The sequence below is a fragment of the Sciurus carolinensis genome, chromosome 3 (genome assembly GCF_902686445.1).
Source record: "Sciurus carolinensis chromosome 3, mSciCar1.2, whole genome shotgun sequence".
Lineage (NCBI taxonomy): Eukaryota > Metazoa > Chordata > Mammalia > Rodentia > Sciuridae > Sciurus > Sciurus carolinensis.
In genome coordinates, this window is record NC_062215.1 from 1,788,796 (window position 1) to 1,812,738 (window position 23,943).

A 23,943-nucleotide genomic window follows, 5' to 3' on the forward strand; every position below is an offset into this window, starting at 1 on the left:
GGGGGGGGATGGGCCCGTGAACTGCCCAGTTTGGGCAGGATGAGGCGGCGCCATAGGCTGGCACAGAGTGCGTGCTGCCCACGGGCCCTGCCATGCGCCTGGGCGGAGCTGTGGGGAGCCCCGAGTTGCAAGGAGCAGGCTGGCAGGACCTTGAGTTGAAAATGCCAGCCATAAGCTGCGGATGGACTGTGATGAGGGCCAGGCCTGAGTCCGGGTCTGCTGCCTCACCAGGGAGCATGCCTGAGCCCTTTCTGTTGGAGGCTCCCCAATGGCATGGGTACAGGGACCAAAGGACACTGCTGCTGGCCCTCTGGCCTGGGCCACCGGGAGGTGGTGTGGCTTCCAGAGGGGGCCCAGGTCCCTGAAGTAGACCTCTGCTCTCTCGTGCTCTTGGAGACGGGGAGGGAAAGCCCCGGGGCCTGCGGGTCACTCGGGCGGCCCCACCCACTAGCCCCCCTGCCCACACCGTGTGAAGCACAGACCCAGTGCGGGTGGAAGGCCAGGCAGCTGATGGCCCCGACTCGCTGGCCCATGAACCCGTCGTAGTACTTGATGTTGTTGATGAGCTCGCCATTTCCATTGTAGACGGCGGTGAACTGGTTCATGGAGCCACTGCAGCAGGAGGAGGAAGAGAAGTTCGGGGTTAGCTGCGGTCCCCTCCTGGGCTGGGAAGACAGGTGGGTGCAGAGGAACAGCTGCAGGGACAGGCTGGCTCAGGATGGGGCTCAGGTGGGGGGAGGGCGTCCGGCCAGGAAGTTGGCCCGTGCCCCCAGACAGAGAGCGCAACTTGCCTGGCTGCCCTCCATGAGGACGCAGGCCTCCGTCCCTGGAGAGCCCTCAGGAGCGTTCTGGGAGGGGCCCTGCCCTCCCTTCCTGGTGGTAGGACGGTACCGTAAACCCTCCACCCGGCCTCCAGAAGGCACAGGGCGGCAGAGCGCGCAAACGCGGCAGGCTGCGGGTGGAGAGGCTGCAGGAGCGGCGCACCTACCAGGCGATCAGGTTTGCCTGGGGGTGGATGTCCAAGGACGTCAGGCCCTTCACGATCTGCAGCACGTTCACAGACTCGGGCATCCGGGGATCGAAGAAGCGCACGTCTCCGTTGACACTGCAAGAGAGGGCCGGAGCTGGCCTGCCTGTGCCCTGGGGCGGTGGCCCTGGACGCACGCAGTCTGATGCCCATTTGTGCCCACTGCTGCCTGGACCTCCTGTGGCCCAGTGCTGCCACAGACCTATCCCACTGGGTCCAGCAGCCAGGCCCTCGCCAATCTCCCACAGGGCAGAGAAAGGCCACGTGTGGGGCGGGGGTCGCTGCTGAGCCTGCTGGGAAGCAGGACCCCCACAGGGGTAGGGGAACAGCTGTGAGCCAAGGAGCAGAGGCCCAGAGGGGTGGAGGGGAGTGGGCGAGTGCGCCACCTGCAGGAGGCCCCAGGTACCCACCCCAGGAGGTGGGATTTTTTTACATCACAAACGAGGAAGAAAAGGGCATCTCTGAAGGAATGGCGGCTTTGTGACAGTACATTCACTTTGCCGTCCCTCTAGCTGCAGAGTGGATCTCGGCTGCTCTCACCACAGTATTTACCGAGCAGCAGAACTGGGTTCACTCAAGGACGAGTGGCCCTGCCTGCAGCAGCAAGTGGCCGCCGTGGGGAAGGAGCCTCGGCCCCAGGGCCCTCTCTGGCCGTCCTCTGGCCACCCGGGCTCTGCACCCTGACCTGCCGGGCCAGTCCCCGTGCAGGAGTCAGTCCCTGCCCCGATGCCAGCAGCACCCCTGTTTGAACACCAAGGAGGTCTTGAAATGGAGGGAAAGGACGCTCCCCCAGCAGCAGGCCTCAGGAGTGCCCGCGTACCTCACGCTCACGATGTGGCCCTCGGGGTGCTTCTGCAGGTGGGCCTTCACCACCCAGGCCGTGTGCTCCCGGTAGGTCATGACGCGGCTGCGAGGAGGAGGGCTGGTCAGGCAGTGCTGGCAGGGCCAGGCTCCGCGCCCCTTCCCAGCCTCTCAGGGCCACTGCCCAAACAAGAGGCCACACGGTGGCCTGAGGCCAGGCGAGGCAGCATGGTGGAGGGTGCCGCGCTGCCCGGGCCCTGGGCTCAAGGCCCGGCACGCCCATTCCCCACAGTGGCCCTCACAGGGACTCAGCCTCTTCCTGGGTCCTGCTCTAGTGGGCACCTCTGGTGCCCTCCCTGGGCTGGCTCCTGGCCCTGGGCCATGTCAGGCCTACCCGGACCCCACTGTGACCCTCCCAGGCCCCACCCCTGGCCATGGGTATTGCTCCTTGTGTTAATGGGAGCAGTGGGGGTGTGAGCCCCAGCCCTGAAAGCCCTAACGCTGTCCAGTGGCCTCCAGAGGGTCACTGACCAGGGAGCCCAGGGGGAAGCTGCTGGCTGTATGGACCAGGGTCCCCCAAGGGGCCTGCGGTGCCTGGCGGGGGCTCTCAGCCCTTGGGGAGGTCAGTGGGTGCCCAGCTGGTCTGCACCCTTTGGCTGCGGACGCAGCAGGGTCAGATCTGCCTGGGGTCTCTCACTCAGCCCAGCGCTCCAAGACCCTGGTGCCCCTGCCTGCCAGAGCTTGTGGGGCTGGGGACAGGGCCTGTGGGCTGGCCCACTGCTGCCTCTGCTGCCCCGGGGCTCGGGGGCTGGAAGCGTGCCTCTCCCATCGGGCTGCCTCTAGTCATAAGTCCGACCTCACGGACACACCGGTCCACTGGCCCAGGAGCCACTGCCCACTTGCAGGGAGACTGATCCCATGCAAGTCATAATAGCAATATCCTCAAATGCCTGGGGAAGGCAGGGAGCCTGGCAGGGGAGGCTGCAGGGTGAGGACAGGAAGGGACACTGCTGTGAGGCAGGTGCAGGGAGGCTGAGAGGAGGGAGCGGGGCTGGCTGTGCGGGGCTGGCTGGACTGGGGTGGGGCCAACACCTGGAGGCAGGCATGGTCCTGGAGGTCTGAGCCCCATCTCCAGCCTGTGTCCCCACTCCTAGCTGAGAAGTCGAGGGCACCAGATCCTGGGGCGAGGAGGGCCCGCCATTAACCCAGCTTAAGAGGGCAGGCAGCTCTGTCTCGCGTTTGGCTCTGGAAGCTGCCTGGCAAGGCTGGACCCGTGACACTGGCACAGCTGGCCCCCGGGGGTCGGGTGAAGATGAAGGCAGGCCGCCTTCTCTCCCTGCCGCCAGGCCCCTGGGATCCTCTGGCCCTCTTGGGTCAGTTCCCAGGTTCGATGCCTGCCTGCCTGCCCTGATGGGTTTTGAGGGGCGGGATGGCTGCATCACAAGCTTGAGAGATAAAGCGCAGGATCCGCCGGCTCTAGGGTGCTCCCTCCAGCTGAGCTCAGAGCGCCTGCATCCCGGGCAGCCCGCCAGCTGCCACGCCCGCAGCGCTGCCTTGGAGGCAGGTCTCCCGTTCCAGCAGGGACGCTCCCGTCAGGGAGCACGAGTGCCTGCGTGCCTGGGCCTCCCTCCTGTCCCTGGGAGCTGGTGTCCCGGCTACGCTGACCCCCTCAGCCCTGTCCCACTGCCCGGGCCACTGCTAGGACTCCTGTCCTGCTGGCGCCAGGCCTGCCTCCCAGGAAGCAGTGGGTGTTTAAGAGGCACCAGGAACAGACCATGGGACCGCCCAACCCAGGCCATCGATGCTCTGCCATCTCCTGTGGAGGGACTTGAGCCTCAGCGCCCATCCCCTGCTGTTTGGTGCCAAGCTGTGCCCACGTGCCCCCTGACTCCCTGCTGCTCGTCCCATGCCCAGGAGCGGCGGCACCCTTGCTGTTGAGGTGAGGTGGAGGCCGAGGTGGTGGGTGCCTTGCCAGGACTCCGCGCTGCTGTCCAGCTCCAGGCAGGAGCTCTGGGCCTGCCCGAGGCCTGTGCACCCACCTCCGTGGTGGGCTGGAAACCTGCCGTGGGCTCCTGGGGACGGCGCTATGTCCCACTGAGCAACAGGGACTCAGGCTGGCAGTGAGGTGAGCCCTGCCACGTGGGGAGAGCGGGGCCGGGAGCGGGGTGGGGTGCAGGCCCACCATTCACTGAGCGCCATCCTCCGGTCGTAGACTCGGATGGAGCCGTCGCCGAGGCCAGCCACGATGAGTGAGCGGTGGGAGTCGCAGGACAGACTTGTCACGCAGCTGTCCGCGCCGGTGGGGATGTCCTGGCCCAGACAGAAGGCTGAGGTGAGGCCTGGCTGACCCAAGCCCACGTGGCGTCCCCTCCTTCCCTGGGGCTGCTGCCTTTGCCTCCACCCATGAGAGGCCAGCACAGGCCTGAGGAGCCCAGAGGGAGGGAAGGGCAGGGCGCGCACTCAGTGCAGCCCACCCGCCTGAACATCTGCCCTGCACCTGGGCCTGGCCAGGGCAGGCTGAGCCCGGCAGCAGCCTGCAGGCACCTCAGGGCCACCTGGCCACTGGTCAATTAAACTTCCCCACAAGATGGCCCTCTTCCCTGAAGAGGACAAAGCCAGTTCTGGCAAGGAGAAGCCCTGCCGGCCCCTCCTAGAGCTCCTAATTTGTTCAGGGAAGAGCTGAGGCAGGTCCTGCTTCCCTGGTGGTCACAGTGCCGCAGGGCGGGAGGAGTGATGCAGGCCCATCGAGAGAGCCCCAGGCACAGGTGGGCCTCGGGAGGGGGAGACTGGCGGGAGTCCACCCACGTGGACCCTCTGTGAGAGGCGCAGGCGTTTGCCAGAGCCCTCTTCTCCCTGCCCCTCGAGGCAACAAGTTCCCTGGGGAGGCGCCAGGGCCACAGCTCTGGTGTCGGGGGAGGAGGAGGAGGGCCAGGGACAGACCCTCCGCGAGCTGCTCCGGAGGCCTCTACACTCCACGGGAAACAGACTCTGAGCGCTCGAGTTTCTGGGCTTTGCCCTTGAGGGGCAGCACAATTAAGGCTGTTCGGTGCCATTGCGGGCTTGGAGGCCAGGACAGCAGGAGGCCGACCACAGAGATCCTGAGAGTAAGTGACCTTGGGCTGCAGCCCCCTGGGCGCCACCACAGGGCCTAACGGTGGTGGCGTCCAGCCTCACGTCCTGCCGGCTCCTGTCACTCCTCCTTCCTGGCTCAGTTCTGCAGCACTGTGGAGCAAGCAGCCTTCCCGCCACCAAGGGGACGGCGAGGCTGGGGAGGGTCTCTGCCCTTGCCTCTCCAGGGACCCAAGAGCAAGGTGTCCTGCAGTAGAGCCCTCAGGTGCACCCCTGTGGTATCTGTGGTTTGCCTCTGCTCCAAAGGAGGTGGGCACCGCCGATTCTAGAGGGCAGCCTGAGTGGCCCTTAAATAGGTGTCTTAGGCAAACCAGCCCAGTCCCTCTCTATCAAAACTGAAAAGAAAAGATGCTTTAAGGGGCTGGGGGCATAGCTCAGTGGCACATGTGAGGCCCTGGTTTTAATCTAAAAAAAAAAAAAAGCTTTAAAAAGCACACAAAGAGTTAATCTTCTAATTTAAAAGATTCTGCTTCTGATACTCCCTAATCTGCACAGATAAGACAATATTTGGAAATAATTAGGATTAGCTTAGGCTTAATTATGCTGCAGTGCAGGGTCAGAGTGCTATGATTAACGTGCATCCAGGGCTGGCAATTAGCTTCTGGAGCTGGGCGTCTGCTCCTTCCCAGCCGCAGGCGCCATCTTGCCCATCTGCTTCCTGGAGGGCTGAGAGACAGGCGCAGACTGAGCTTGCTCTGGAGACCTGGGTCCTGGTTCTTTGAGCAAGGGGTCTGTCCTGTGCAGGGGGGTGTGGAGAGCCTGGGGGAGGGGACCAGGTGCCTGTGGGGCCCACCGCAGTTACCTGCACCTTCGTTTCACGGTCGGTGTCCCAGATCCGGACAATCCGCACATCCCCTGAGCTCATGAGGAGGCCAGTTTCTTGCTCCCAGTCCACCACCATCCCAGCTCCTGGGGAGACACAGTGGGATATGGGGTCAGTCCCTGAGCACCTGGCAGGCCGGGGCTCTTCCAGGCAGCCACTCAGTCCCAGCACCAAGGAGCACCTGCTGCCCCACCAGGCTGGGATCCCAGTGCCAGCATTCGGGTTGGAGCAATATCCGAAAGCCTGCCCTGGAACCCCGTTCCGCCTGGGGCATCCCTGAGAGGGAGCAGCACTGGGGCCCCAGCCACCTGGGGGCTGAGGTGGGAGGACCACGTGAGTCCCAGAGTTCAAGACTACCCTGGGCAACATGGAGAGGCCCCAGTTCCAAAAAGAGAAAGAAAAGAAACGAGGGTGTCCTTTTCCATCTGGAACTGGACGGGGAGTGACTTACACACTCACATGATAGCTCCCACTTCAATGAAAAACACTGCGTGTGTGGTGCTGGGGCGGAGCCCAGGGCCTTCCACGTGGTCAGCAAGGCCGTGCTGGGGCCTACGTCCCAGCCTGACGTGACTTTCACTGTTCAGCTGTAAGTCTACACGTGAGGGAACCCGACGGAACAGCCCTCACGGCCACTGCTCGGGTGGGGCAGCCGCTGGCACTTGGCTTTGGGGTGGTGCTGGGGTGAGCCCAGGCCTCCAGCGCGGCACTGCTGCCGAGCTCACCCAGCCCCAGGAGCACCACCGCAGCATGGGGACAGCAGCCCTCGCCTGCCCAGGAGCCCGGCTGCCCTATGTGTGCGCGTGCCCACTGCAAACCCGCCCCCAAAACAGCGCAGCATCTGCAATGTGGAGTCTGCCTGGCGACCTGCTCTTCAGTCAGACGGACCTGCAGTCATCCGTCTAAACTGTGTGGCACTCCTCTGCAGCCACGTGAGCTGCTCCCTCACGGAGACCACGTCCCAAGCCACATCTAAGTGTGTGCTCTCGTGCGGTGAGGAGCCCAGGAAGGGAGCGAGGGCCACCTGCTCTGCACAGGACCCTTTCTCCAGCTGTGGCTGCCTCATTACAAAAAGGAGAGGAAAGGAAGAGGGAGTGTCCTCGTGCTCTGGCCTGTGTGGTCAGTGGCGTGGGCACCAGGCAGGCTGAGGTCCAGGCTGAGGGCCTGGGGGAGCTGGGTGGGGCTCTGGCATGAGAGGGGATGTTGGGACTGGTACCTGGTGACAGCCGAGAGGAGCAAGGAACCCAGAGCACCTGAGTCACTCTCTGTTGACCAGAGACCACTTCTCGCAGGACGGGGCTCAGCCTGTGTGTGTGGCTCTCCTGCCGGTGTGCCACCTCATCCTCGGCACCCTGGGCCCTCCAGCTGCTCCTGCCGCCTCCTTCCGACCAAGGCTCCACAGTCTGAGCTTCTCCTCTGGCCACCATCCTATTTTCTTCCAACAGTTCTTGAAAGCTTTCCAAATGGCCTCCACGGAAAGGGAGAACACAGGTAGCAGAGGGGGAACCCAAGAACCGCAGTATCGCTGGGAATCCCTGGACGGAGGGCCACCCCCAGCCCGCGTGGAAGCCACATGGGCGTGGGAGCAGCCATGTGTCATGGGGTGTGGGCAGGTGGGGCTCGATGGCACCTTGGGCAAGGCCAGAGCCCAAGTCTAGGTGCGCCTGGACGGCCAGCTTGCAGCTTGAGACCGAGTTGGGTAGAACGTATGGAAGTCCTCTAGGACAGTGCTGATGTCTGTCTGTCTGTCCTGCAGAGGGAGGCGAGCCCTAGATCCTGGGGCACACCAGCTAGCGGCAGCCAAGCATGCAGTGTGGCAGTCTTGGTAGAGCAGAACGGGTCTGGAGGGGAGGCTGGTGTGCCCAGGCAAGAGAAGCCTGCTGAGCAGGAGCCGTGGGGGCACCCATGTGCCAGTGTCCCCTCACCCTGGGTTCTCGACCGGGGAGACGCTGCACCTGTGTGCAGGGGGCGCAGGGCCACGCTGACCAAGGGCAAGGGCAGCCTCAGCAAGGACCCGGCACCACTCTCGAGGGACCGAAGGCTCTGAGTGGCTGACAGCTCCCTCTTCTCCTTGCACGCCAGGAGTGCCCGGGCCTCTCCAGGAGCAGGGCCAACCGCAGATGGTGGTAGCTCAGCCAAGGCCTCTGCTGAGACCCTGCAGGCTGAGGTGGGCTCCCTGGGCCTCTCCTCCATCCTCATCCTGGGTCAGGCTGCCAGGAGATGCCAGACTGTGGTCTTTACCCGTGGTCTGGAGGCTGCGAGTCCCAGATCAGGTGCCAGCATGGTCAGGTGCTAGGGAGGGCCCTTGTCCCGGCCTACAGATGTGGGGGTGTGGGAGCAGTGGTCCCAGGGGCCAGGGCTGCCTCGCCACCTGTCTAGCCCTGACTTCCACCCGGAGGCCCCATCTTCAAAGGCCGTTTGGGAGTCAGCGCTTCGGCCTGTGAATCTGGGGACACACTCCTTGGGAACGACGCTCCAGTTTGAACAGCTGACACAGCTAAGGTGCAGCCTTTAGAACCTCCTGCTGAAAGGCGAAGGGCAATCCTGAGATACGCGCTCAGTTTCAGAGTGGGGTTCACGCCTGTCCCAGGGAAGCCACGCCATGCCCCAGAAGGACACTCTGGAGGGGAGGCCAGGCCCAAGACCAGTACAGCAAGCACTGCAGGGCTTCCAGGTGAGGAGCAACAACCACAGAGCCTCGTCAGGTGGCAGGGGCTGGACCCCCAGGGTCTGCATCACAGGGGCCACTTTGTAGTAGGTTTTAGTTGAAATCAAAAATCAAGAGTGAGGGCAAGGCCTGGCATGTTGGGGGACTTCCTCATCCCGTCTGATCACGACAGCGGCCCCCTTCTCTGAGGATCCACCGCCCTGGAGGCGACCGGCTCTGCAGGGATCACAGACCAGCACGAAGCTGTCAGATGAAGGGTGCCAGCACCCTTGCTCTGAGTGGGGCTGCAGGTCCTGCTGCTGGTCTTCCTGGGGCCTCTGACCAGCTGGCAGTGCTTCATCTCTGGACTAGTGGAGGAGAGAGGATCTGACTCGTCAGGATGTGTAAGAAGTGGCTGACGGCTTGGCTGTGGCACCTGCCTCTGAAGGACAGCGTGGTTCCCGGCGCCCTGCTACTCGGTGCTCTTCAGAGTCCTGCGGGGACCCTTCTGTGGTCTCATCTGTCTTCAGTGAGGGCCTGTGCTGGCAGCTGGGTTTCCTGCCCTGGCCTCTGACACAGGTTCAGCCCCTGCCCCTAGTTTGATAAAGGGATTGAGGAAGCTCCACGTTCTGAGGAATGGCTCTGTCTGCACTATGTTCAGGCTGCTGAGGGTCGAGGTCCAATTCCAGCCAGGCAAATGGAAGCAGTGGGTCAGAGCTGGGCTCCCAGTGCACTCGCACCTGCTCACACCTGGCAGGTGGGCTTCGAGGCACTCCCCAGGAGGCAGAGGCCTAATCACTGCTTGACTTCATCCTGGACACAGGCCCCGGAGTTCAGACCCAGAGCCTGACCAAAGAGCTAACTTCTTCCTTAAAACATAGACAAGGCAGAAGAACGTGCAGTCGGACCAGCCACACGGCGTCCCAGGCCCAGCACTGGACAGCCTAACATCCCCCTCACCCCACCGGAGCACGGCTTCAGATCTTGGTCTCTGCCAGGCCACTGACTAGGCTCCCAGCTTGGTGACCAGTCCAGAACTGATCTCTGAGCCTTTGGGAGCTCTGGCTCTGGCTTGTGCTCTGCGTGGCCGCATCCTGGTCACTCTGATGAATGGACATCAACGACTGACCAGAGGCGCGAGTCCCGCGCGAGGTCAGAGGTCTCGCTGCTGTCAGGGCCAGTGTGGTGGGGCAGTCCTGCTTCCTTCTTGCTCTGGCAGCCTTGTGCTCCGCCCTGGGAGTGAGGCCATGCTGATGGACAGTGGGGTTTGAAGGATGGTCTGGTTCTGCCCGTGTCTTGACGGTCGAGCCCAGAGAGCCCACTGTTGTCCTGTGGCACCAGTTTCTGATGACCAGAGTCCAACCAACCCCTGGAACAACACTGCGAGGCTGTTGCCCAGCCCCACACGGAGGAGGGCCTTTGGTCTTTCTTTAGGATTTCAGAGAAAGTGGTTTTGTTGCTCTTTTGCTAAAACCTGCCCCAGCCCTGATCCCTGTTGGTTTAGTTGGTTTTTCTCCCTGGAGATTGGATATCGAGTCTCCTTATAAAACTTTCACAGAGGTCAAGGTCCACCTTGAGTTTTCTCGATCACCTTGCCTTCATCTTGAACTTTCACTATAAGAATTCTTTCAAAACACTAAGATGTGGTCCAGAAGGTCTCCTGGCACGTCCCTCCAAACCCTGTAGGCCCTGTGGCCCAAGTAGAGGTAGCTCTGACTTGGTAAGGCCGGCAAAGGGCTGGCAAAGGGACAGAGAGCTTGCTAGAAGGCGGGGCTCCCTGTGACCCTAGATTCTGCAAGCCACAGGCCCAGAAAGAAGGGGCTCATTTTGATATTCTCTGCAGGAGGGGAGGGCAGAGACAGAACTGAGAGAACCAGGAGAGGTTCTCTCATAGAGAGAGCAGGCTGGGAAGAGGACACAAATGGAGACGCAGAAGTCACGGGCAGGAAGAGGAGCCAGTGGTGGACCACAGCAATCTCACCCAGTGTCGCCAGGGCTGAGGGTGGCCGTTCCGCAATGCACGGGGGTCCTGGAACCCAGACCCAGACAGTCTGATGTGGTGGTCCTCCCACATGCTGGATGGCACAGAGCCATGCCCAGAGCTGCTTCTGCGGCCGCGGATCCCACCAGCCTGGCAGGCCACCACCCTGGTCCCCAGTTAATGTGACAGGCCAGCCACAATGTGCTTTTAAGCCACACTCAGTTTCATACCAGGACAGGTCCACCCATGGGCTTGACCAGAGCTCAGGGCCACATCGAGACTTAAAGGGCCACATCGAGACTTAAAGGGCACTCAGATCCCTGGGCCTCCGTCTCGTGGCTGTCAGGGGAGGCCACCTGCTGGTCATCTGGGGACTCTGACGTGAATGGCTGGCTGGTGGGGAACTGGTCCAGAGGCTTTGGAACAGTGACCACTGCAGCTCTGGACTTCTCCCCAAGGAGCCCAGACCCACCTCGTGTGGTTGGCAGCATGTCTGAGAGCCCCTGCCACGCAGTCACCATCTCTGGGTTCTTCTCCAAATCAGCAAAGTTCTTCCAGACCCTGATGGCACCATCATCTGGGGAAGGAGAGAGGGAGGGACGTGACCCTATGCCCCGTGCTGGGTCAGACCCCTGCCCTGGACATGGAGCTTTACCATGCCCAACAGTGGGACCCACAAGGTTCAGCCAGGTGCTCTGGATGCCTGTTCTCACTACTGTTGTGGCTGGTGGCTCTGGATGCCTGTTCCCACTACTCTGTTGCAGTGTGGGACTCTGGATGCCCACTTCCTGTCAGGCAACCCAGGGAAGCTGGCAGCAAGGCAATGGCAGCTGTGTTCTCTGGGCATCTGGAAGCCGCAGCGCTTGCCTGGAGCCAGCTGAAGCTCCCTGCCTGGTCAACGCGGGGAGGTGGGGTCAGGCCTCGCCTTCTCCGTCCTTCCCCTCTAGTTACTTCAGTTTCTCATCTTGTGAAGTCTCATTCTCCCCAAAACCTTTAGGCCTTCACCCTTGTCCACACCTGCCTCGGGGCTCTGCACACGAACCAGCCTGATGCTGGAGGTGGGAGCCGCCTGTGGGCTTTCCACACGAAGACACAGGAGAGATGCCCTCCGCGTCCTCCAGCAGACAGGCAGGGTGTCCCACCTGTGTGTGCTGTGAGAATACGGACACCTGAGCCTTTCTCCCCAGGACCACTCTTTGGTCTCAGTGAGCTGAAGGTCGGCTTCCTCCACCTGTGAGTCTGCTCTCTAAGGTTCACCTTGTGGTAAGTGGCCCTGCTCTGAGGCTCCCCATATGGGGCCTGCTCTTAAAGAGCCCGCCTCCTCTCCCTGCTTTTGGTGATGGGAGATGCTCATGTCTAAACTGCCCTAAACCTTGGCTAGGCCTTGCTGGACCCTGACCCCACTGTGCTGATGCCTACAGGGAAGGACTGGCTTTGGATACGGGCTTTGTTCTACCAGTCCTGAGATGGATCTGCTTGGAGGAGCACCTACCAAGGGGACATTTCCTCACGGACCTATCAGTCACAGGGAACTCACAAACACTTCAAAAGTGATGTCACTAACAAGCAACAGGCCTCAGTGACTCAGATGCCAGAGCCTGGGACCAGGACCAGACAGGGCCCAGGAGCCCGGGGGGCGGTGAGCCTGAGATGCCGCCTGCTCCCTCACCTCCCATTGCCTTTCTACACACACAGGCCGATGGCCAGTGGCTTCTTGTTAGCAGGAGGCCGTCATGGGGCCAAATTAAAAGTGCCAAAGGAAACGACAGCCAACCCGGGTTACTGGCTTGGAGAACTCCTGCTGCAAAGCGAGGGTGAAATGATGGCATTTCAGGCCAAAAATAGAACCCGAGGAAACCGCAGGTGTGAGGTCTGCCACCAGTGGCCCTGAAGGGCCCCTTCCAGAGAAGCCCAACTTGCAAAGGAAGGAGGACGTGTGCCTGGGCCCACCACTGCACCTCCCAGGAAGGCCCAGGGGACAGAGGCTGGCAGGGTGCTCCCCGGCTGTGGAAGGGCCAGGGCCCCACGGTGAGCAGTGACCATGGAGGAGTCCTGCCAACACTGTCAAGGCTGTGTCCTGCCCTGGGGTCTGCATCCTTCACAAACACCCCCCTCCTAACTTCAGTTTTACTTTTTTGTGATGCTGGGTTGTAACCAGGGCCCTGTGCCTGAGGGGCGAGCAGCTCTACCACTGAGCCACCGGGCCCCCGGCCTCCCTGGACTTGGTGCCCTTTGCGAGAAGACCAACATGAGCGTGCCTCGTGTGCTGTGGGGCCTGGTGTCCCTCCTGCCACCCGCTCTGCTCCTGCTTCAGGTCCGTCCGGCCAGGCCCACTCACCTGTGGCTGTCAAGAGAAGGGAGCAGTCCTGGCCATTCAGGTACTCCATGGCGGTGACCCTGGTGTACCGAGGGTTGCCATTGTGGAAATAATCCAGCTTCTCCCCCTTCTCCCAGTCCCAGAAACTTGAGGGAATAAGAGGAACAAGACCCATCGTTAGGGAAATGCAAACCGGAGTCACAGCAAGGCACTCTCACGCACACCCACCATGGCTGTCCCCAAGAGCAAAGGTAACGAGCGGGGGCGAGAAGCCGGAGCCCCAGCACCACTGGACCCAGAAGACTGGTCACCCTTCCTCTGGGTCCACCCAGGGATGGAGAGACAACGCGAGCACAGGCTACCCGTCCACCCATGTCCTCTGACGGTGGAGTCGGCCAGGGGCCTAGACAGGGTGGGGAGCAAAGCGCTTCCCCTCCAGTGGAAGAGGCCCAAGGCAGCACCCTGCTCCTGCCTCGCCACCATGGCAAGATGCCACAGACACCGACGTGTCACGCGAGCCAGACACGAGAGCGCAGCGCTGTGCAGTCACTCCCACGCGCCCCTGGTCGCCCACTGGGCAGAGCAGGGCTGGCCAGGCCAGGCAGGGGGCGTCGTGTGTAAGGGGAAGATGGGTGTTCTGGGCGGTGTGTGGAAATGTCTAGGATGGGAAGTTTCACCATTTCATTTCGCCCATTTCACCACCATTTAGAAAAGGAATAAGCAAGTGGTGAAGCAACAGGCACTTCACCAGTCACGACACTGACCCTGCCCACCTCACCTGCCAGCGGGAGCCCCTGCCCTGCACGAGGCAGGCTCACCGCCAGCTTGGCTCGGCTCCCAGGGGCCGTGTCCTTCTGCAGGAGCCCCTCAATGGGCTTCTCTTTCACAGAGGAGGTCTGGAAGCTCCTGTCACTGTGGAACTTGGGACCACCCTTGGCAGTGGCCAGAGCAAGGCAGAGTGGGTGGGCCTGGGAGATGGAGGGGAGGGTGCAGGGATGCCGGCACTGGCACTGTCCCCACTGAGGGTCAGTGAGTAAGGCCTACCAGATGCTGTCCTTGTCAGCCACGGCGATACACGGCGTAAAGGGGTGGAACTTGACCACGGAGGGGACGCCAGGGTTCCTGTTCAGAAATATCTGGTCATCCAGTCTGGTGATGCCTGCCGAAAAAAAAACAGCAGGATGGGCCAGGGCCAGCTTGTTGACAGCAGGACCAGCCAAGGCCCATGTCCAGGGGCTGGGAGGGTCACGAAGGAGACAGAGGCAGAGCAGGAACCAGGCAGGACAGAGCAGCCTAAGGGCAGGGGTGCTCATCAATGCCCCAGGCCGAAGGCCAGCAGTGTTCACGTCCGTGCAGACGAGCGGCCGAGGAGTCTACGAACAGTGCGAAGGACTGCAGAACGGAGCCCCCGGCGTGACCCGCAGAGACTCGGGCTGGGACCACACTGAAGGGGTCCTCTAGTTCAGAAAGAGGCTAGCCAGGAGTCACATGAGCAGAGGACGCAGACCCACAGGCTAGCCAGAGAAGGTGTGGCTCCTCCCCGGGCTCCCAGCGGTCCAAGGGAATGCCTGCTCGGGCTTCACCAGAGCCCATCTGAGAAAGAACCAGAAGGAGAGGCAAGGTCCGCCGGGACGGGCTGAGGTCTGCTTCCAGTAGATGACAGGGGTTCGCCTGGACCAGCTGTGGGTCCCTGGCACAGGGCTCTTCTGTGCAGCCCTGAGGAGAAAGGCAGCATGGCCAGCTCTGACCACAGATACCTGTGTGGCCCTGGGCACGGGGTGCTTGGGGACCACAGGCCGACTTAGTTGGTGAGCACAACTCCAGGTGGACAGAGGAAAGCCTTGGGTTCTTGGCAGCTGCTTGGCTCTGCTGGAGGCCAGTCCTCACCTGGGCGCAGCTGCTCTGCCGGGGGCCTGCATGGCAGTCCTCTTCCTCGTCCATGCCCAGTGCTGCTCGGGTGGCCCTGGGACCTCTGAAGGTGCTCAGCAAGTGAGTGGCCCTGTCGACTCCTCCATCTCCAACTCTTCCTGTTTCTTTCTTTTTTTCTGGGCACCAGAGATTGAACCCAGGGTGCTTCACCGTGGAGCCAGATCCCCAGCTGTTTCTATTTTTATTTTGAGACAGGGTCTCACTAAGTTGCTCGGGCTGGCTTTGAACTTGTCATCTTCCTGCCTTAGCCTCCTGAACAGCTGGGATGACAGGCCTGACTCTTCCTCCTCAAGTCAGCAGCAGGTGAGGTGATCTGCGAGAGAGGCTTTGCTGGCAGAGGTGAAGGGCTTGGCTTCAGTGGGAGCAAGCCGGGCAGCTGGAGGTGCCTTCCCCTCAGCCAGCGTTTTTTTTTTCTTTCTTTCTCTTTTTTTTTTTTGAGAGCCAAAACAGTGGCATGGTTTTGAGCCCTGGAAGATGAAGGGGGACACCTGGAAGCACACAGAGAGCACGAGAGCCGACGGCTGGCTTGGGCCCGGAGGGTGGCCTTTCCCTGCTGCTGTCCTTTGGTGACAGTGGCTTCTCCTTTGTTGCGTTCAGCCCACGGGGGCTGCATTTCTACTGAGTGTCTACATCCTCCCCAGCACACGCTGGCTCTCAGGCAGACCAGGCAGCGTGCCCCCAGCCTGCACCTGCGGTGCCCGGAGAGAGCGAGGCTCTGCTGCCTCGTCCGCTCTCAGCACCAAGTCCATGCATCTCCATCTCGTGTGCGGCCGTTCCAGCGGATCACCAGCTCCTCGTCCGTGCTTTTCACAAATACATCTCTTTTTTTGTCACATACACTGGGAAAGGGAATTCCTAACTGGTTTATAATCTTCTTTTTATGTCTATAAAACTTGCTTTTGTTTCGTGACCAGAAATGCCACTCACATACCACCTCTGCAGCTGGGACCAACTGCTGGGCAGCTGGAGGTCCCCCGACCCAGCCGCTCGTGGGCAAGAGTGCCTGGCTGTGAGGTCAGGGGTGGGGACAGCCACAACCTCTCTGCCTCCATGTGGGGGCCCTGCAGCCCAGGCCTGCCCTCAGGAACCCCTGCCGGTCCTCCACAGTGGAGGAAGCCTGCTGTCCTCAGCCACACACTGCCTCCCACCCGTGGTGCAAATGAGGTGGTGAGCTAGGCAGAGGGCGGGGGGAGGTTCTGGCATCTGTTGCTAACTTGGGAGGTTTGATGAAAATGTGACTGAACAGTTTGGGATGGAGCTGAAGATGCTCCAACGACCAGGTGCAGCCTGGGTGAAGCCAGGGCCTTGTCTTCTGTCCCCAGGGAAGGACACTCTGTCAGCTAGAGACACAGGCCCAGGGCCTAGGAAGCATTTGCACCCTCCCTCTGGAAACACCAGTGCAGAAGTGGCGCTCCCCAGAGGGGCTGCCAGGCCCCCAGGCCAAGCCTTCCCTGCTCCCAGCTCTGGTCTGCACAACCCGCTGAAGGACTGAACTGTAAGGGAGGCACGGGGCACCCTGGGTGTTGGTGGGGGACAAGGCTGCCCATGTGCTGGCAGGGGGCCTTCTGCTCACTGCGGAGAGCTGTGCCCGTGCCCCACCCCGCCAGCTGCCCTTACCCTTCTGGATGACCTGCTGCGCCTGCTTCCTGACGCGGGTGTTCCGCAGGAACCGCCACTCCCGCTCCTTGCGTATCTGGCTCTCCAGGTCATGTTCTTCTGGGATCTTCAATGACAAACACCCATTTACACTCAGCAACTAGGAAAAGGTCCCCGTGGTGATAAGAAAGCACGTCTTCCCGAGATAAGGCAGCTCGGGGCCACACCTGCAGGGGCGCTCTCCAGCTGCACCCTGGCTGGCGTCCCAGACCCTCCAGCCAGTGGGCTGTGGGGCACAAGCTGAGGCCCAGGAAGTGCCTCTCGAGCAGCGCTGGGCCAGAGGCCACGCTGGCTTTGACAATGAGACCCATCTGTGCACCTTACACCTGGGGGAGAACCGGTGGACTCTGGTTCCCAGCTAGAAAGCCAGGTCAGTCGTAAAGTCCCCAGAGATAAAAATCATATCAACGAGATAAATCCCTGCTTCCTCCTGGCTGACGGAGCAGAGGCAGACCTCACCCACCAGTGAGGGCCGGTCAGGCGGCCATGTGGGTCAAGAGCACATGTGTGTCATTCTTAAAGCTGCTCCTGAGGAGACTTGGAGGATAAAGGGCACCAGGCAAGACACTGGCAAGACGGCCGGGCCAGCATACTGGTGTGCATGGCTGAGAAACGGGAAAGCCCTGTGCAGAGAACCCAGGAGGCTCGGTGGCTCTCGGAGGACAGCGCTGACAGCTCTGTCCTGTGTGTCCGCACTGGCAAGCAGCCTGTGGCTCCTTCTCCAGCGTTTTATCACCATGTTCCTTTTTATAAAAATCGAAGAACACAAACCCAACAAAAAATCAACAACAAAAGAGACCATCCAACAGCAGGAGCTCCCAGTTGGCTTAGGATGACCCCAGGACGGCGAGGGTGGGAGGCCACCCAGGCCAGCAACAAGAGCAGTGTCCAGTGGCTCCCTGAGGTGCCCAGTGGCTTCCGCACAGGCTGGCTTAGGAACGACCCCAGAACCGGAGGTCATGGATTCATAACAATGTGTTTCCTTTGTGACAATCAAGAGCTTATTAGAAAAAAGAAATGACAAATGACCAGTAATGTAGAGCATAATAAGAAAAATCCAGAACACAGCCTGAAGCTCGTGCAGAGAGGAGCTGGTCTGGGACACACTCGTGTTTCTCTGGGAGAAGGAGGCCTAGCAGATGCCGAGGGGACCTGAGGGACAGAGCTCCAGGCCCTGACTAGCTCTGTGGCAAGGCACTGCGTCTGAGGTGACCTGGCACTTGTGCTGTCTCCCATCACCAGCACGAGGGCCTGCAGGCCCAGCACTGCTGCCTCCCAAGGGCGAGTCCTCAGAAGAGCACCTTCTCTCAGGGACCCAGGAACCAGCACCCTGACGAACCACCCCAAGTGTCCATCTGGGGACAGTCAGTCATGACTAACAGGCTTACAGGATGGAAGGGCAGAAGAGGGGAGAGACAGGGTGACAGAGGGTGGGGGGAGAGGTGGGAGGCAACGGCGGTGCCTGAGGGCACCAGGCACCATCACCCCTCAGGACGGAACTGGAGGAAACTGGTCAAGAGATTACTCCCTCTTTGTGGTGGTTCTTAACCCCCAGGCCCTCTTCTTCTCCACCCATGTCCCTCCGGGCTGGCGTAAGGCTCCTTGGTAAACAGGAGCCCAGGAGAAGTGTGCCCGGCCCCAGCTCCTGGGGATCGTGGGTGGCGGAACAGTGCCACATGATTAGGATCATGACACACGCTGGCTCTGCCACCTCCTGGCTTCTCCTCAGACAGAAACCAATTACAGCCTGCAACCTCCCACGGAGGCGCGACAGAAAGCCGATGAAGCCCAGCTCCCTTCCGGTAGCAAAAAAACAGGAAAACCAAACAAAAATCCTTGGGCTTGTGAACTGAGGAAGACAAGGAAGACGAGGGGTCCAGAGGCTGTGCAGCCTTTCGCGCGAAGGAGGGCCTGGCAGGAGGGCTGCGTGTCTCAGGGCTGGATCTTATTTTTGGACCTTAGTTACAAAGGCTCAAGGCTCAAGGGGTGTGGGGTGAAACTCAGAACAAGAACAGGCTATGGGGCTGGGGACACAGCTCAGTGGGTAGTGCTGGCCTCACATGCACAAGGCCCTGGGTTCAACCCTGCACTGGACCCCCCCCCCCAAAAAAAAAAAAAAAAAAAAGGAACAGGGCTAGGGAGAGTGCTGGGACTGGGGTACAGCTGAGGGGGAGGGAGCCTGCTGGAAGGTGCCGAGACCTCAGGGTCTCCCACCAGACACATGGGTACGTGACCCAGTTCTGACCCTCCACCTTTACCGAGAAGCGGTGTGGTGTGCTTGCAGATGGGGTAGGCAGCAGTGGCCGCTGGCCACCTCGCCGGCTTCACTTCTTCTTAAGTATGACCTCGGTGTAAGTGGAGTGCGTTCCCATCCCCTAGAGCCGGGCTGATAGGCGGAATACACCTTCTCTAGACAGTTCTGGGTTTTGCAAATGCTTCGATCCTGTAACCACGACTGATCAGGACAGAGTTCCTGCACCCCTGACAAGACCTCCCTCCAGCCGCAGGCCCTGGCAACCCCTGGCCTGTTTTCGAAGTCTGTCGTGCCTGTTCTGGGAGCTGTGGGAATGGACCACATGGGCTGCATCGGCCCCTACTGCTTTGTGCATCAAGACTTTGCTGCTGGGGCTGGGGTGTAGCTCAGTGGCAGAGCGCTTGCCTAGCACATTTGAAGTACTGGGTTTGATCCTCAGCATACATATAAATAAATAAATAAATAAATAAATAAGATCCATTATCAAAAAAAAAAAAAAAAAAGCCTCTGCTGGTTGGCATTCCCTTGCACGGCTTTATTGGCTCCTCTGTCTGCCAGGTGGAGGGCGTCTGAGGGGCGTGTAGCCTCAGTGGCAATGAACATGGCTGCTGAGAGAACCACATACAGGTTTCTGCATGCACTTCTGTGGTTCCTTTGGTGGGTTGCTGGGTGTGCTCCTAACTTCATGAGGAACAGACAAATGTACCCCAGGCACCTCTGAACTCATGTTGGCCAAGCAGGAGCACCTCAGTGGCTCCCTGTCCTTGGCTTGCGTGAGCCCAGGAGTTTGCTCTCACCCTGAGAGTGCTCCTCCGTGTGCAGTCCGCCACTTGCGTGTCCTTCCTGGGGAAGTGCCAGGAGGATCTGTCCCCACAGTTCTTTAACTGGGCTGCTTTTTCCTGATTGTGGGACTCTGAGAACACTTTACGCACCAGATGCAAGACCCGTGTCACGGACTTGCTTTAGGGTTTCAGGTGTGGCGTGCCTTTTCGTTTCCTTGATGGTATTTTCCAGACTGCGTTTGACCCGACGCAGTCCAGGGCGTCACTGTACAATGTGTCTTGTGCCTTCTGTATCTTAGTAAGGAATCTTCTCCCAACGCAAAGCCAAGAAGATTCTCTTGTTCCTTCCAGAGGTTTTAAGGTATGAGTCTTGGAGTTTGTGCTAACGGTTGCACAGGGGTGAAGTGTGGAGCGAAGCCCCTCCCTACGGAATACGGCACAGCTTGCTGAAAGCTTCACTGAGCAGCACATTTTCACGTCTTCCTTGAAAGTCAATTGAACATGTTTGTGCAATCCTATTTCTGGGCTCTCTGTTCTGTCTGGTCCACCTAGGTGACTATCTTGCCCCAGCGCCACACTTCCTGACCAACTTTATTGAGTCTTGAAATCAGAGTGTGAGGCATCCAATTCTCCTTCTATTTCAAAGTTCTAAGGTTATTTTAGTTTCTTTGCTATTTCCCATAGATTTCATAAATAGTGTGTCAAATTTTCAAAAAATCTCATTAGGATTTGGGTTGGGACAACATGACTCTGCCCATCAGCTGAGGGAGTGTGGGCATTTTCACATCATAAGGAGAGTCTTCTGGTCCATGAGCATGGCCTCCATTTACTTGGGTCTTCTCTGATTTCTTTCATCAGAGTTTATGGATTTCGGCACAAGGATTTCCTTTTTAGATTCATACCTAAGCATGTCTGGTTTTGTGGTGCTTTTGTAAATGGTACAGTTTTGGTGCTTCTTGTAAATAGCACTAGTTATTTCTTATAGAAATGCCACTGATTATATATAATGCCTGTATCCTGCAATCTTACTAAACTCACATAGTGGCATCTGCAGGTTACTTGCAATTTTCTAGACACACGCGATGTCTGAGAACAGAGCTGGTCCTTTCTGCCCTTCCCGTCTGCAAACACACATTTCCTTCCATGCCGTCCTGCCATCTAGGACCTCTGGTAGGCTGTCAAATGGTGGGATAAGACATCCTCATCTTGCCCTGACTTTAGAGGAAAACCCCAGCGTTGTGCTGTGAGCATGTCGCTGATGAAGTTCTGAGCAGGTGTCTCGACGCCTCGCTGGCCGAGTCAGTTTTATCTCACTGGGAGAGGGTCTACCTGGTCACCAGAGATGCTGCCACTTTTGATTTGCTGTGTTACGTTGAGGGTTTGGGTCCATGTTCATGGAAGATGTTGGTTTAGCTCTCATTCTTGTGATGTCTTGGTGGGATTCGGGTGTGGGAGTCAGGAAGTGTGCTCCTCTTCTACTTTGTGTTGAGTGGGTGGGTTCTCTTCCGTCCAGGTTTGGTGTAATTTCAGGTCTAGAACTTTCTTTGTTGGAAGTTTTTTAATTACCAAACCTTTGTGGCTAGTGGAGTCAGTTATGAAGCCACTTTTTTTAAGGACATTTGATGACACAAGGAAGTGTCCAGGATCACCACATAAGTGAAGAATTTGGGCTGCAGAGTGGTGCGTGGGCCATCCCGAGGCCGGAGGAGACCACAGGAGCAAGGGCACAGGCGTGCACTCCAGGTGGCCTCAACTTCCTTTATGGTGTCTATTTTCTGAGCTTTTCATAGTGCACTTGAAGAACCAGCTTCTTGGATTTAGCCAACAGCAGGGCAAGTTGGTGATGCCCCTCAGGCCCCAGCAGTGTTCTGAGTGGGGTCAGGGCTTGAGGTCCAGGTTCCCTGTGGAGGAGCCGCCACGAGGGCTGCTGCTGGAGCTGGTGAGTTCCACTCTGCAGTCATGCCTTGAAACAACCTCACCAACTCTTTGAGCTCTTTTTGCAATTATATTTCCATCTAAGTTACAAAACTAATAATTGTTTTATAAAAATGTAAAACAACCCAGAAGGTTATAATACAAAACACAGTCCCTATCCCTGACTCCAGGTTCCACCTGTAGGTGACAGAGCTGTGGTCTGTGCCCCAGGCCATTCTGCACAGGGTGATGCTGCTGTGTGCTTGCAGAGGTAAGCTCAGGGGCAGGGGCTGCACCACACAGAGGCGGGCGCTGAGCTCAGGGGCAGGGGCTGCACCACACAGAGGCAGGCGCTGTGCTCAGGGGCAGGGGCTGCACCATGCAGAGGTGGGCGCTGAGCTGAGGGGCAGGGGCTGCACCACAGAGAGTGGGACACTGAGCTGAGGGGCAGGGGCTGTACCACACAGAGGCGGTGTGTTGAATGACCTCTCATGCTGACCCTCCTTTCAGCTCTGGACACTGCTACTGGAGACGATGCTGTGAGGAATGCCGTTGGCAGCTGTGAGCACACATGTCCAGGGGAGGCTGAGAGACCTCAGAGCAGGGCTGCTGGTTCTGAGAGCACACCTTTTACAAAGGTTTTCTCTCCTCTTTTTTTGGCAGCACATGCGATTGATCCCAGGGTGCTCTACCACTGAACAACACCAACCTTTTTTTAAAGAATTCGAGACGGGTTCTAAGTTGCCCAGGCAGGCCTCAAACTCGCCCCAGCCACTGGATCACGGGCGTGCACCACATGCCCGCACCACATGCCCAGGCTCATTTTCAATTCTGACAGCCATGGCCCCCTGCCGCTGTGAGGGCAGCATTCACCCCCAAGCAAGGGCACCCGAGAGCTCCTGTGGCCCTGCCCCTTTGGAACCTACCTTGGGATAGAATCAATCTTTGAAATTTGCCGATTGAGAGAAAAGAAGTCATTCATATTAGTTTTATAATCAGAACAAAATTCAATAAATCCTTTTCTCTAAGCAGACAGCAGACCATTTTAACACTGTTCTGCGGGTCCTGTGGTAGGCACAAGCTCTGTCAAACCCACGCTGGGAGGAGCTAGGCTGCCTCCTCAACTGGAGGTGAGCCACAGCCACGACGTGGTCCTCTTTGGTGGCATAGACCAGTAAGAAACTGATCCGAGGGGACAGACCCAGCAGGAGCTGCCACTAGAGCCCCATCCTGGGTGCCCAATCCCACTGACCACCAGGGCACACTGCTATCACTGCGGGCCAGGTTTTACTCCCTGGTGAATATTTAGTTCCCTGAGCACTCTGAGGCAGGTCGGGGTTTGGGGTTCTTTACTCTTCTTGAGATCCAATCTTGGCCTTAGAACTTCTTTAGTTTACTTGTGAAGAAGCAGGTAAATGCATTAAAAAGGTTCTTAATGCATTTTATTACATAAACATGCCACTAGAAGATGAATTAACAAAAAGAATGCCCAGATGCCTCCCATTCAGAGAAAGTAGAAAAATGTCTCTGTAAAATCACAAGATAAAAAGTGCCCTGTTCCCTCCTGCGCAGTTAGAAAGGTTTCTAATTCATGTAAAGGAAAGCCACACAGGTCCCTAACCCAAGACTTTGGTTGTCAAGTTGTGATGGACACACTGAGGATGGTTGCTGCTTTCAGCCAGGGCTGGACAGCTAGTCACTTCAAGCTGCGCCCACTGGGAGTGTCCCCACACACTTGGCAGGGTCAGAGGAAAACAACGTTCACTTATTCAACAACCACTGCCCAGCAGCCTCCGAGTGGTCACGGGGTGGACACTGGCCTCAGGTGCACACGAGCAGCACTCAGCGCTGCGGTGGGGAGCGCTACTGGCAGGACCAGCCCCACCTGTGTGCCCTCACTGCTGGGAGCTCCCTCTGCCCTCAGCTGCAAGCCCGGAGACCCCTCCCTAGCACCAGGAGGAAAGCCAGTCCTTCAGAAAACGTCCCTTCACTCCAAGCTCAGGAGAAACACACTTTGGGCACCTACACTGTTCCTCCTTCATCGTACGTTGATGATGGAGAAGATGCAGTATTCAAGGACAAGAAAAGCTGCCCACTGCCTTCCAGAATCGCCACCGCCACGCTGCAGCAGGCGCAGACCTCCAGGTCCTCAGTTACCGCCACACCTGCCGCCAGCACAGACTTGTCTCAGAAGCCAAACTTCTGTTAGGAGTGAACAGGCTGACCACAGTTCTACAGAACGGCTCTGTCCACGCCAGGGTCTGACCAACTGCCCTGCTTGTTCACACCTTGCGTGGCTCGTTCACTGCAAACTCTAGCACCTGCCTTCTCCCTCCTGCCCTGCCCTGCCCGTCGCTTTCCCCCTGCTGCGTGCACACGTGCCTGCGGCCCCGAGGTCACGGGAGTGGTCCTGACTATCCGCAGCACAAGACACGCTGCGCAGCGTGGGCTGCGTTCTCTAGGACCGCCTGGACACAGGAACCATGCTTGCGTACAAACTGCAGGAAGCGGGAATGTGCGAGGAGGAGACAGGCCCACTGCCATCGCGGCCAGGTCATGGCCTTCCAGCGCCTCTGTGAGCAGTGTTCAGGTGCAGCGTGCACAACGAGGCCCAGGTTTTGGCCTGCTGTTTTTCAAAATTATATCATGAGCATTTCCTTATGCCATTCACTGTAAGCTTCAT

The 23,943-nt window shown here is 59.0% G+C and overlaps 1 protein-coding gene across 1 annotated transcript in view; it reads right to left on the minus strand.

Annotated features, from left to right (window-relative positions):
* Rptor (regulatory associated protein of MTOR complex 1) overlaps nt 1-23,943 on the minus strand; it is a 339,150-nt gene that overhangs the window by 2,145 nt on the left and 313,062 nt on the right. Inside the window, 9 exon segments of the mRNA XM_047544108.1 lie at nt 483-612; nt 989-1,105; nt 1,848-1,934; nt 4,011-4,138; nt 5,760-5,866; nt 10,881-10,985; nt 12,747-12,871; nt 13,770-13,884; nt 16,272-16,377. Of these exon segments, the coding sequence (XP_047400064.1) occupies nt 483-612; nt 989-1,105; nt 1,848-1,934; nt 4,011-4,138; nt 5,760-5,866; nt 10,881-10,985; nt 12,747-12,871; nt 13,770-13,884; nt 16,272-16,377 (1,020 nt within the window).